Source organism: Lepeophtheirus salmonis, chromosome 9 (assembly GCF_016086655.4).
Source record: "Lepeophtheirus salmonis chromosome 9, UVic_Lsal_1.4, whole genome shotgun sequence".
NCBI lineage: Eukaryota > Metazoa > Arthropoda > Copepoda > Siphonostomatoida > Caligidae > Lepeophtheirus > Lepeophtheirus salmonis.
In genome coordinates, this window is record NC_052139.2 from 12,459,001 (window position 1) to 12,472,262 (window position 13,262).

At 29.9% G+C, this 13,262-nt stretch overlaps 1 protein-coding gene and 1 long non-coding RNA gene across 2 annotated transcripts; both read left to right on the plus strand.

Annotated features, from left to right (window-relative positions):
- Positions 1-8,305: 8,305 nt before the first annotated feature.
- On the plus strand, positions 8,306-9,114 carry LOC121124078 (uncharacterized). Its single transcript, XM_040719202.2, has 2 exons — positions 8,306-8,393; positions 8,460-9,114. Exon 2 carries the CDS (start codon positions 8,466-8,468, stop codon positions 8,997-8,999), a length of 534 nt encoding a protein of 177 aa, XP_040575136.1. The 5' UTR covers positions 8,306-8,393; positions 8,460-8,465; the 3' UTR covers positions 9,000-9,114.
- Positions 9,115-11,383: 2,269 nt separating this feature from the next.
- On the plus strand, positions 11,384-12,393 carry LOC121124319 (uncharacterized). Its single transcript, XR_005866284.2, has 2 exons — positions 11,384-11,765; positions 11,853-12,393. It is a non-coding gene; the product is annotated as an uncharacterized lncRNA (long non-coding RNA).
- Positions 12,394-13,262: the final 869 nt, after the last annotated feature.

Here is a 13,262-nt window from a genome sequence, read left to right on the forward strand (position 1 = left end):
TCTGAGCAGTGACATCTGGGCAAACAAAAGAAGCAAGGTTTCTTATGACAAAAAATTTAATCGAAACAAAGAATATGAAGGTGTAACTTTCTTTAAAATTTATATATATTAGTTTATATTGTACATACTTATACTTATATGACATGACCCTTGGATATATACAAAATCATCTATGTATATAAATCTGATCTCCTTACAAGTAGGGCTTCATTAATATCGATTCTAATATAATTAACTCAAGTATTACAAGACAACCATTAAAAATAGTATAGTTTATGGAAAATGAGATAAAATGAAAACATCAAAGGAAATACTTTTTCTTTCGGCTGCTCTCTTTAGAGAAGTCTCTGAATGGACTCAAATTCAGTTCAAATAATTTTTACTGGGCCTTCCTTTACTCTACATTGCAAGTAAAGGCAGTGATCTCCAAATTGATTGTTTAGTTGGTTTTTTCACTTGGCCCTTCGGTTTGGGGATTTGGATCTGAAGTGTGATACATCTTTTTAATAGTGACTCATACAATAAAATTATATGATGTAGTATATTATGTTGTGTTTGGGGATCAAAACTCAATACATCTACTGACTGTGCTAAAAAATTAGTCTCTGAAGTGAGTGGACTTACATTGGAGGATATATACTCTGAAGAAACCATGATTGCACGTTTATACAATCCTGATCATTTGGACATCACGAAAGCCACAGTTGAATTTGATTTAGCTGATCAAATTGGAAAACATGTTGGAGTTCAACAACGCTCAGTCATCTATGAAAGATGTCCTCACAGCAGACGTCAATTGATAGACATTTTGAGTGATCACCGGTTGGGAAATGAATTCTAAGTATTAGCTGTACCATGTCCAACCTTTATACCAAATATTGAATTTATCTTCATCGACAAATCAGATTTATTGTTGCGTCTTGACGAGGGAGACACACACACTTATTTATAGTAGGAGAGATCCAGGATGACCGAGAGACAAATGAGAAGAAGAAATGGCGTGGAGGAATAAGATTACACTGTTTATAAGATCATATGTATTGTTTATAATACAAAACCATACTCGTAATTTATTTACAAAATAAGAGACTATTTATAATACGTAAAACACAGTACTTTAATACACTAAAGAACATACAAGAAAATAAGAACAAGAAAGGATGAACTACATAACATTTATATATAGAGAAAATATATTACAAACCAACTAAATTGATATGTTAATTAATTCATTGAAAACAAAATGAAACTCAAGTAAGCCATTAGAAAAATCTATTATACTAAAATATGCATATATTTTTTCTCATACATTTTAAAAAATTTCCAAACTTTTGAATCTTCTATCCCTAGTCTCATTGATAAGAATCTACTTTACATGCTAAATAACAAAAGGTGAGACCTTGTCAAAATTCACATTTGTTTGCCCAATGATAATGCCACAATTTGAACTATCTTAACTCATGATATATTTAAGTTAAAGAAAATCTGAGACTGATTGCAATCTGATCAAATTGAGCGTATATTTTGTAAATGAGAAAATCACCTATCAAAAATATTTTATGCAAAATAACTAAAAATGTATTTTTAGTATCTATATTTACAAAGTAAAGAGTTTTTATCTTTGTTCATAATTTAATCGAGATGTGCAACCTAAAAATGACCTCGTAAGAGAATGCAATTTGGGTATGAAATTTTTATACAAGACCACAAATTTTACCGTTATCAGAATACGTACAAAATTGTAAAAAGAACTGAGATCTACTTATAAGTAGATTGATGACTTTTTTGTTCCAAAGTTGGATGAAACCTTTCAATTGTATCAAAAATAATAAAATAAAAATAATAAAAAAATTCTCGATAACAGATTTGATACAAAATAAAAAATTACAGATTATTAATCAGCAACGTCCAATACAAATGTAATAGAATTAAATATGATCGTAAATGATATTTTATCATCACTTGTGTTTTTTATTCATGAAGTTCTAAGCCTTTTCACACAATGTCGTACATTAACATTTTAAGCTGATAAAGCTTGTAGCTTAAACTACGAAACTTTAGTAGCAATAAATTCTTATATACTAAATTAGTATTTAATGTTTAAGTTACTCATACAAATTAATTGATTTTATCTACAAAATTCTTTTAAAATCTTATTTAGTTGTCTACAACCACAAACAAATATCCTTGTATACGAATTTTAAGTACACCAAAATATGTGTTATTTACTTTGTTTTCTAAATTTGGTATTGAAAACACTTTAGATTTAAAAACCCTTAAAATGTTACGTTTTTTTATCATGAAGTATGTTTCATAATAAATTGTCGAGGCATTATTTTTGGAGTACAATAAACTCCAATTTTCTTTCTTAGCGTTAGACGGTAACCATATGATGATTTCGATTTGATTTTTTAGATGTAGAGAGTTTTTATAATATAGTAGGTCAGAAATTCAAATTTATTCCCTGAATTTATATTCAATTTTTTTTAAGATACCCTAGAATTTTAGCTAATCCAAATTATCCCATTACTCACTCCGACTCTGTCTCCAACAGAATAGGCACCGTCTCCGACATCACAGCCCTGCTTTGTTTAAAAGCTTTAGCTTAGTACAACTGGGTCTAATAATTTTTTTAATCCAACCATCCTCAATAATCTAAGAAAGATGTCCTCACTGTAGATATCAATTAATTGATATATTTTGGAGTCCTTAAAATTCGTATACATAGATGTGGTATGTAGACAAAAAAATCAGATTTGTAGAATTTTGTTGATAAAATCCACCAAGATTAGAAAGATTTTATGATTTTTTTAAAAATATATGCATATTTAGTATACTAGATTTTTCTTATGGCTTAATTGAGTTTCATTTTATTTTCAATGAATTAATGAACATATCAATTTAGTGAGTTTGTAATATATTTTCTCTATATATAAATCTGATTTTCATGAGGATACATACAAAATTTGGTATAAAGGTTGGATATGCTACAATTAATACTTAGAATTCATTTCCCAATCGGGGATCTCTGAAAATGTCAATTAATTGACGTCTACTGTGAGGGCATCTTTCATAGATGATTGAGCATTGTTGGATTCCAACACGTTTTCCAATTTGAGCAGCTAAATCAAATTCAACTGTAGCTTTCGCGACGTCCAAATGATCAGGATTGAATAGACGAGCGATCATGGTTTCCTCAGAGTTAATATCCTCCAAAGTAAGTCCACTCACTTCACAGACTAATTTTTTGGCACAGTCAGAAGCATCGTGTTGAGAGGCAGAGAGTAAAACAGATTCAAAGTCATCGATGGAACGTTTTCCAAAATATCTAAGTGAACCTCCACGTCTACCTCCACGTCCACCACCACGTCTACCTCCACGTCTACCTCCTCGTCCACTTCCACTAGCGATAAGAGCTCCAATAATACCACCCTTAATGGCAGCTACTTTAAGAATAGCTAATCCGGCCAGAGCTCCACCACCGATTGTGAGAGCTGGCAGAATTAATGTTGCTTGAGAAAGTGATAAGCAGGTTGCCATAAAGGCTAGAGTTAAATGTGTTCCTTTCATTATGGACTACAAAATAAATTTACAAAGATAATTAAACAAGTTTGCATTAATATGTAAAATGGATTACTTACCTTCTTTACTGTAAAAACAAAAATGACTTTTCTGAAATTCAAAATCCCCTGTATTTATAGGAGTTGGTTGACACACGCAAAAACATGTTAAAAATTAGAATTTACTCGTCGAAAAAAAAAAAAAAATCAACGCACTCTTTATTGTTACATAATATGGACGATAGAAACTAGAGATGTTCTAACTGTTAATTTTATATATATATATCATTCTTTAAGTTATTAATTTGTATATCGAAACAAACTACCCTCTTTGTGATGTTTGTTTTGTATATATTTATATCGGGTATTTGAAAATTGGTATTTGACCACTTTGATTGTTGTTCAAATAACCTTGTGCAAAAGATCATAATTTAGGTTGTACAGAAAAATTTTAAACTCTTTTTTTTAATTTACATACTGAAGATTATCATTGATGAATTTAATTTCCATCAGCTTACATTACAGCTTCCTGACCAAGTTGTTAGAGTCGACTTTAAAGCCTTTGAACTCAATATGCTACCACATAGTAGCCTCATAAAAACTCACAGGATTGAGATAAGATGACTGGGAAACCAAAATTCTTTGGATCAGAAATTTATGTTTTTATTGGTCTTTCTCCATCCTCCAGAAGCTTTCTGACCTTGTATACAGTACTTTTTCGTACATGTAGTGTTTTCATTTTATGTGTTTGTCAAAAGATATATATTTTTTTTGAAGTTTTCGATGTTTTTCCGTAAAATTTTTATTCATGAAGAAGAATTTGTTTCTCAATGTTGTGTTTTCTCTTAAAAATTTAGTGTACAAATTACATAGAAATGAAATCATATCATCTTATTCTAATAATCCTAATATCTGAAAGTTTCTAAAAATTTAGTGTACAAATTACTTAGAAATAAATTCATACCATCTTCTACTTATAATCTTAATATCGGAAAGTTTTTTAAAAATTTAGTGTACATGAGTACAACCTGAGGCAACTCTCTGATATAACTTCTATTGGATTTTTGAGTCCCTCTTATACCATTAAACATTAATACTTTATTAGAATGATTTATTTGTTAAAAAATATGGCATTCCAGTAGGTATGGTAGCAATAAGTAAATACGTCATCATCCAAATTGAAATGCTTAGAGTTGACATGTTTGAGAGAAATAAAGGCGAACAAGGAGAAGATGGGAGTGAAATATACGGAACTACTGAATGAAGACTCTTTTATATATCAGCTGTTTTTACTATATTCTTTAAGAGAAAATAAAATACTTTTATAAAGAGGATAACCTTCTATATATATGTATATGGAAAATATTGTAATTTTATTTAAATTTATATACATTTATTTTATTGATCATTTTTAAAGCAATTGACACCAGAGATAGGAGAGCGTGCTCACTTCAGAAGGAGGAGTTATTAGCACGATGATCACTTATATAATAAACATTTATTAATTTCTTAGAAAGGTTATAAAACTATTGGCTCTCATAATGACCGCTCTAATACAAAAGTTGCAATAAGGAAGATGTCTATAATTTACATTGTAATATTCAAATGTATTACAAGATCATTTGAATTTCATTTATATTTTTATTATTATTTTATTTAATAGATCATATATTTTTATTCTTGATTGACTAAATTTAGTTTGCAGATTGTATTTTTTTTATAAATTTGATAGTGATGCAAAACTTAATTCAAAACCATAAATAATATTGTTTTGTTTTGTTTTTTTGTACCACAACTTTGAAAAATAAAAAAATAATTAATATATTTATGTGTTTAATCGTTTTAGAATGGTGTTAATTGACAACCACAAAAATAGGGACTAAATTTGGCTGTCAACCATCGATGTTCTTGCTTCATTTCTCCTCATCAGTATTTTGAACATTGATTGGTTGTATTAAAATTGCATTACTTTAAACTAAGAACAATTCCAAACAAATATTGAATCATTTCAATAGGTATTATTATTAACACATCCTTGATATTTAGTAAATTTTTAATAATTCAAAAATTAGCCCATTTTTTAATAATTCAAATGAAGCATATACACAACAAACAAATATACTTTCAGAAAAAAAAAAATGTTCAATTCAAATATAGGTCATTCATGAAAAAAATGGAATGGAAGGTCAAATAATTCTATTATTAGGTTTGATTGTGGAATGAATACGCCCTTGGCTTTTCTACTATGTTTTACTCCCCTCACCATAGTTTATAGGCTATTATTCTTACCCATAATAAGGAATATTATCTCCAAAATAATAGCAAATAAATATTTTTCCACTAATCGAAACCTGTTTCTCAACGACGATGAAACTCCATTGTGTTATGCAAGAGGTTACATTTTAAATTATCAACAAAGATATTATAAATTACAGTGCAGGGCCACCACTGGAATGGGGTTGGGTTGTAGCCCCTTCAAATGAAAGAACTTTTTAAAGTTCCGAAAGAAAATCTTTGTATGGAAAAGGAAAACAAATTAATGTATAAGAAGAAATAATTTTTTTAAGGATTTCTTTGCTAGAAAAAAGTTCATTCACTTAAATTAATCAATGCAGAAGTTTTTAAATAAAAAAAAAAAAGAAAAAGCATCTCCCAAAAAATTAATACTACGGGCGACCATACAATGTCTGGTATAAGATAATTTCTAGACGTGCTACGATTTATGATTATAAAAAAAAATTCAATAATTGAAAACTATAAAATTTGATATAAATATAATTTGATATTAGTGATATTATAATTCAGTTTCGATTGGTACAAAAGAAAAATTAAGACTGGACCAGTCTTTTTTCAAATTTCTACTTGACCGATTTTAAATATGAACTTTTGCTGATGTCACGTCTGTTTCAAAACTGTGAACATCTACATCAAATGAAGTCAAAAATGTAAATGTGTCGATTTGTCATATTTTAAAAACTTTAAATAACTTGGGATAATAGGAAAATCGGATCATAGATTGATACTAAAAGAAATTGTAAATATACTGCGACCAAATAAATATATTCATGAGCCACCAACAACTTTGTTAACTTACACCCATTGACGAAGCAAGTTGACGCAAAAATTGGTTGCACAGCTAATATATCATTTGCTATACCGGGAGGAATATTGTAGCCTGAACACTTACAAATTCAATAATATATCAGGGCTGAGTGTTTAAAATGAATTCATATTTCGATATATTAAAGCATAAATAGTTAATTACAAAACCAAACAAACCTGAGCTCTAATGCTTACGTACAAATCGAGAAAAGGACAGTTGAACGTGATTGACGAGTTTTCATTCACACACTCCAAGCAGGTAAACGTCTGCAGGACTACTGTCTACGCCGTCAGCAAGTCCAAAACGTTGGAGAGGAATAGGGGTCTGTCAAAAAGGCCAAACAGGACTTGGAGGAGTTAAAGAAAACAGACAAGGTCAGCCCTCTCTAGTCTATTTTGGGGGTTCACACCAGAGTGTTCAGATAGCTATCAAAAAGTGGGGCCCCTCCGTTCAAAGACACTTTTGCCCCCCCTACAGCCCTGACACTAACCCTGCTAACCCCCTCGATTACATCTTTTGGGTGAATGTCGACAGGAAAACCTCCAGTGTCCCTCACCTAAACACCGGGGCACACAAACACCAATTTCAACCCCCACTGGGATGCCATGACTAATCGGCAGCAGATGTTCTGGCTTCCACCTCCACTTGGAAGTAATCATTGCCTATAAGGGCGACTACATGATTGATTAAAAAAACTTAAATACACATCTACTTTCAAAATAAATTTTGTTCAAATTCTATAGTTAATGAATAATTTATATATTGTTGAAGTTTAAAATCCAATGTGTTCATATTTTAATCTCTCTCCACGACTTGATAACAGAGAAACTCGTACAATCCATATAAAAAAAACTAATATAGTTGGAACCCTAACATTATAGAAATTATTCATTTTTTTTATACAATATGGGGTGAGTGTAACCCCTCCTGCATAAAAAGTCTCTGAGGTATTAAAGATATTTATCTTTCTTCAATTCAAACAATTGCTTTTGTACATTAAAAATTGAATGAATAAACTGATGCTCATAAATCACAAAAAACCAAACTTTGGAGCTAAATTGCAATAAGTTTGATATTATTTAACATTCTATCAAACCATTTAATTATAATATTTATTTCCGATGTCTAACCCATGTTCCTCAGTACTCCAATGCATGATAGTAAATGACAGAATTTCAAAGAAATTTTTTTTTAAATATTGTCTCTTACGTGAAACTCCACCCTCCCGATTAACACTTCTACAAGCTTATTATTATGTAAATATTAAAAAAGTACCTTTATATATAAGTAATCCTCAATCCAAATTATATTAACTATTTATGTTTTAAAACATTAATATTATAAAAAGTTAAATCCTCTCTTTGTTGTAAATGAAACAATTGTCACTTTTTTAAAGGAAGGAATGTGTTTAAATGCAAATATAATAAAAAATTATTATATCTATTTATTAAAGTAGCTACATATTTTTTTTGCCTCAACAATGGCCTAGGTACATCATAACAGTAGATTATATATTGTATGAATCATTATACAAAGGAAAGATGAAATTCACAACTTAAGACTCTCGGGGTTTCCTTTATACATATATGCTGTCTAACAAAAAGAGTGCGTTGATTTTTTTTTAGAAGTTATTTCTAATTATTACCATTGTTGTGTATGTCAACCATCTCCTATAAATACAGGTGATTTTGCAATTCAGCATAGACATTTGTGTTTCTACTGTAAAGAAGGTAAGATGATCCATTTTATGCGTTAAAGCAAACTTGCTTTATAATCTTTGTAAATTTTTTTTGTAGTCCACAATGAGAGGAACGTTTTTAAATATAGCCTTTATGGCAGTCTGCTTTTCCCTTACTCAAGCAACACTAATTCTTCCAGCTATCACAATCGGTGGTGGAGCTCTCGCAGGATTAGCTCTTCTCAAAGCAGCTGCCATTAAGGGTGGTATTATTGGAGCTATTATCGCTCGTGGAAGTGGACGAGGAGGTAGACGTGGAGGTAGACATAGACATTACGGCAAACGTTCTATCAATGACTATGAATCTGTTTTACTCTCTGCCTCTCAACACGATGCTTCCGACTGTGCTAAAAAATTAGTCTGTGAAGTGAGTGGACTTACTTTGGAGGATATGAACTCTGAGGAAACCATGATCGCTCGTCTATTCAATCCCGATCAATTGGACGTCGCGAAAGCTACAGTTGAATTCGATTTAGCTGCTCAAATTGGAAAACGTGTTGGAATCCAACAATGCTCAATAATCTATGAAAGATGCCCTCACAGTAGACGTCAATTAATTGACATTTTCAGAGATCCTCGATTGGGAAATGAATTTTAAATATTAGATGTACCATGTCCAACCTTTATACCAAATTTTTATGTATCCTCATGTAAATCAAATTTATAGATAAATCTATAACAAAACAAATATATCTACTATTTACCATTTAAAATTGTCTTTTCTTTCTAACGAACTAGTTAAAAACCTTATAGAAATATCAAACATATTTTAAATATAGGATCTATGACATGAAAATCTATAAATTATCAACGGGGTTTATCCTCTTCCCCTTCACGTGCTGTAACACAAAGGTTCTTTGTAATGCAACTCCAACATATGATTATGGAATACAGTAGATTTTATTCGTAAGAATCTTGGAAAGAAATCTTTTTTTAAGAATTTACGGTACCCTGTATCTTTAGAAGACGAGGCACTCACAAAAATCAGCTAACTATGCATGATATTTGTATTCCCCTTGTTGTTATTTACCGGGAACTTTACTTTCTTCATATGAAACATACATGCTACACATTTGGCCCGTTCCTTGGCATTTCAAAATAATTTTTTGTAATTAAAAAAAAGACTTTTCGTTGTCAAGTTGTGATGAATGGATTAAGGAAAGAATTTATCTAGTAATTGGATACATAGGGTTATGTCATCTATTTCCCGAATAGCTGATAGAAGAAAATTCAAGGCTCATATTCAAATAGCCACAGGAATTATGTTTTTGGGACTTCATGTAAAGATTGTGGTACATTATTCAAGACTAATAGACGTGCTTTTTCGAAATGTCCTCAGTAACATATTCTCTGATTATTTATTAATTTACACCTGAGGGGTCTAGAGAAAAAAACCATTTGTATAATTACGGCGATAATTCTGTTCGATATGTCATTGAAAAATAAAAATCATACTCCTAAAACTATATTGATCGAGAATGATTTATTAAATGTTAAGAGTTACCAAGAAAAGATTATAACTATAGGAGTACCCTTAATTGCAGAGGATATTCGTGCAATTATACTTTTACGCAAGCAATGTACAATGTATTCAAATTGAAGATTCCTTTTACAATCGAAGGTGCTTGAGACTGGGCCTGTGATCTTATTAGATATTATCCATCAAACGCATTTTGACTTTTTGGACTTTGCGGGAATTATTATTTTTTTTTTATAAAAAACGTGAGGAAATGAGATATTTGTTAGTTTAAAAGCAAATTTGCACTTAATGTTAAAAATTTATATTTTATTAATTTTAGATACTAATATTTTTAAATTAGATACATTAGTATTATGTGTTTATAAGCCTTAATCTGGGCAATAAATTTTAAAATATAACCTACACCAAATTGGATGAAATTTTTCAGACTAGTTGTCTAATAAAGTATTATACATACCTTTCAGAAGTGGTAGGTATTGGGGTTTATTTTTATTTATTATGGAGTATTTTATTTGTATAACTTTTTAAATAAAAATTCGAGTGGGCTAGAAAAATGTACAACAACACACATACCAAAAAAAATTAAGTAAATAATAGAATTTATCAGTTTGTAATGTTTTTAAACAAAGAGAAAAATCGTCCCCCGAATAATTTATTTACTTTTTACTAATCATAAACGAGGCCTGATAAAAAGGAAACCTGAATTTTTTAACTTCAATTCCAAATTCAATTCCCATTCGATTCTTAAAAATATATTTGTGGTATGTTGGTATACATGTACAGAACATTTGTATTGTTTGTTTCTTTTTGGTAAATAAAAAATGGAAAGATAAAATCAGTTTTAAGAGATTTTTGTAAAACTTATAAAATATTCTTTATTCTACAAAAAAAAATTTTAAATGACTATTTTTAATAATTAACATCAGTTCCAAAGTTTTCTAATAATTTTACTCTAAATTAATTTTTTCTTGAAATTTTCTCAATAGTGGAAAATCGTGCCAGCACACGAAAAGGTGTATAACATTTTTATTTTTCAAAAACAAACCAACGCTGCAAAAAAATGATATTGTCAATATACGTTGTGGACATGTGTACCATTATAATACATAAATAAATTTGTGAACCGAATGAGTATTGAAGTTGAAATTAGGCAATAATAGTTTCGTATTTATCAAGCAAGTATATATAATGATTTAAAAAAGTGGATGCTTAAGCATTTTTAGTAACAAAAAAATTATATTTTTTACCTCATTGAGTAGAAACTTTTTGATAACTTTTTAAAAGATCGAAATTACTTTTGTACGTGATACCTAGAGAGTTGGGAAGCAAACCGTGGACTGATAGTTAATGTTAATGTTTTCATTAATATAGGAAAGTTTAGTGATTATTTTTACACATTCTGACTTAGCCATTCTTTCTGTATAAACAAACTATGATAAACATTTCGTCAACAAAAGTAATTAAAACCTAAAGGGTGTGCATTTCTGATCTCCTAGATGCTGAAGATGAATTACGGACATTGGGAGGTACTCCAGGAGCCTGGGTTTCAATGTGGATACGATAAAAGATGATGAAAAAGACCTCTCTCCAGGAAAGCAAGAAAAGGAGGGCACAATTCAAGGAAGGATCCAGAGCTCCTGTCCAGCTTTGGGAAGAGATCAAGGAGGACCCCACTAAATTGATAAATCACCTCACCAACGACTTCTCCGTGGCTATTAGGGCCATCAGGAGGGCCTTGAAGGGTGACTCGGAATTGTTATCATACACGAAAAAACCACACCACCTTCTTAGAGGGTTATGAAGGCCAAGAGGCTCAAAAGTCCATATTTTGGAAATGTCGTTGATGTGAAATTTAAAAGATTTAGGAACTTCTACCATAAAAAGGTATATTTAAAAAAAAATTAAGTACAATATCAAACATTTTTTTGGGTTTTATAGATTATATATACTTAATTCACTTTTCCTTTCAAGACCAAAGCAATTTTACAATTATTGCAGAAGAAAATTTCAACATTTCCAACATGAGATCAATATTTTCTTTTGATCCCTAATTTAGGTCCTTTACATTCTTGTACTGGGATAATGTGGTCTTGAAGACTAAACTATTTTTAATTGGTTTGATGAAGGATGCGTAAGGAATGCAATATATTGCTTGAGAGGGCGCTATTGATTTGAAATGTATAAGACTTGAGAGCCTTACCAAGATGTAAGAGATAGTGTCGGGGGAGCAATATTGCCAAACCCCACAAAAAATGTTAGAAAAACATGGGAAATTAATTTGCTATGTTCGGGTAATTAAAAAAAAGTAATAGCCCGAAATGTTTATTGAACTAGTTTTTAACATTTGTGTAAACCCCTTCCATGATTATCATCTATTTAGTTTACCCCTACATTGAATAAGTAAATCAGTGTGTTAATTTTCAGACAATGAGTGAAAGAAGCAAATGGAAACATTTTAAGTATAATTAATAACCAATGTTATTCAAATAAATTAGTTATTTAAATCCAAAAAGCTGTACATAGATGCTATCATAACAAAAAAAACCCTTAAAAAAATATATGTATACTATACTTTATACTTTCACGAGCAGAAATGAGCTAATATATAATATGTTATGTAGTAGTAGTATGTTATGTAAGTAGTTATGTGTACGTTTGTTCATGAAAATGGTGAGGTACACAGAGGAATTCTTCGGGAGTTCTCTTCAATATTATTATAAGAAAATTATCATTTCAGTCTACGCCTAAGTACTCCGGGCAATAACGGTACTACTTCTAGTGTTTTTAAATTGGAGTTATTGAAAGGCTTCAGTAGATTGATGAATATATTTGTAATAGTAGTTACTCATTTTGTATAATAAAAAGAAAATTTAACCAGTTTGACTAAAAATTTAATACTATATGGATAATATGCTAGATATCAAAACTTTACTAAATTGTTAAAAATATGCTACAATAACAATAAAATTATTTGTACAAATAGATTGAGTTGTAAGCTTTAAGTATTAACTCAAGTGTGAATGTTTTACGAGTTGTCGATATGATCACTATAGACTGCTTATTAATTCCAAAGTTTTTATCTAAGACAAACCCATGTAGTCAATGTATACCATATATAGTAGTCGTGTAGCATGTATATAATGTTCCCTCATATATACCATAAACATATTTTGATCTAAAAAATAATATATCTGTCGTATTAAAAAATACTAGAGTAAGTTTGCCCGTCGTTTTCCAATACATTAAAAAATTAAAATGAATTCTGAACTCTTCTGCATCATATAAAACAAAAAAATAAAGACCGTGAAATTTTAAGAATTATTCTTGCTGTATGTTTTTATGAATCAAAGCACAATAAATGCTGATGAAAATATTTATGAA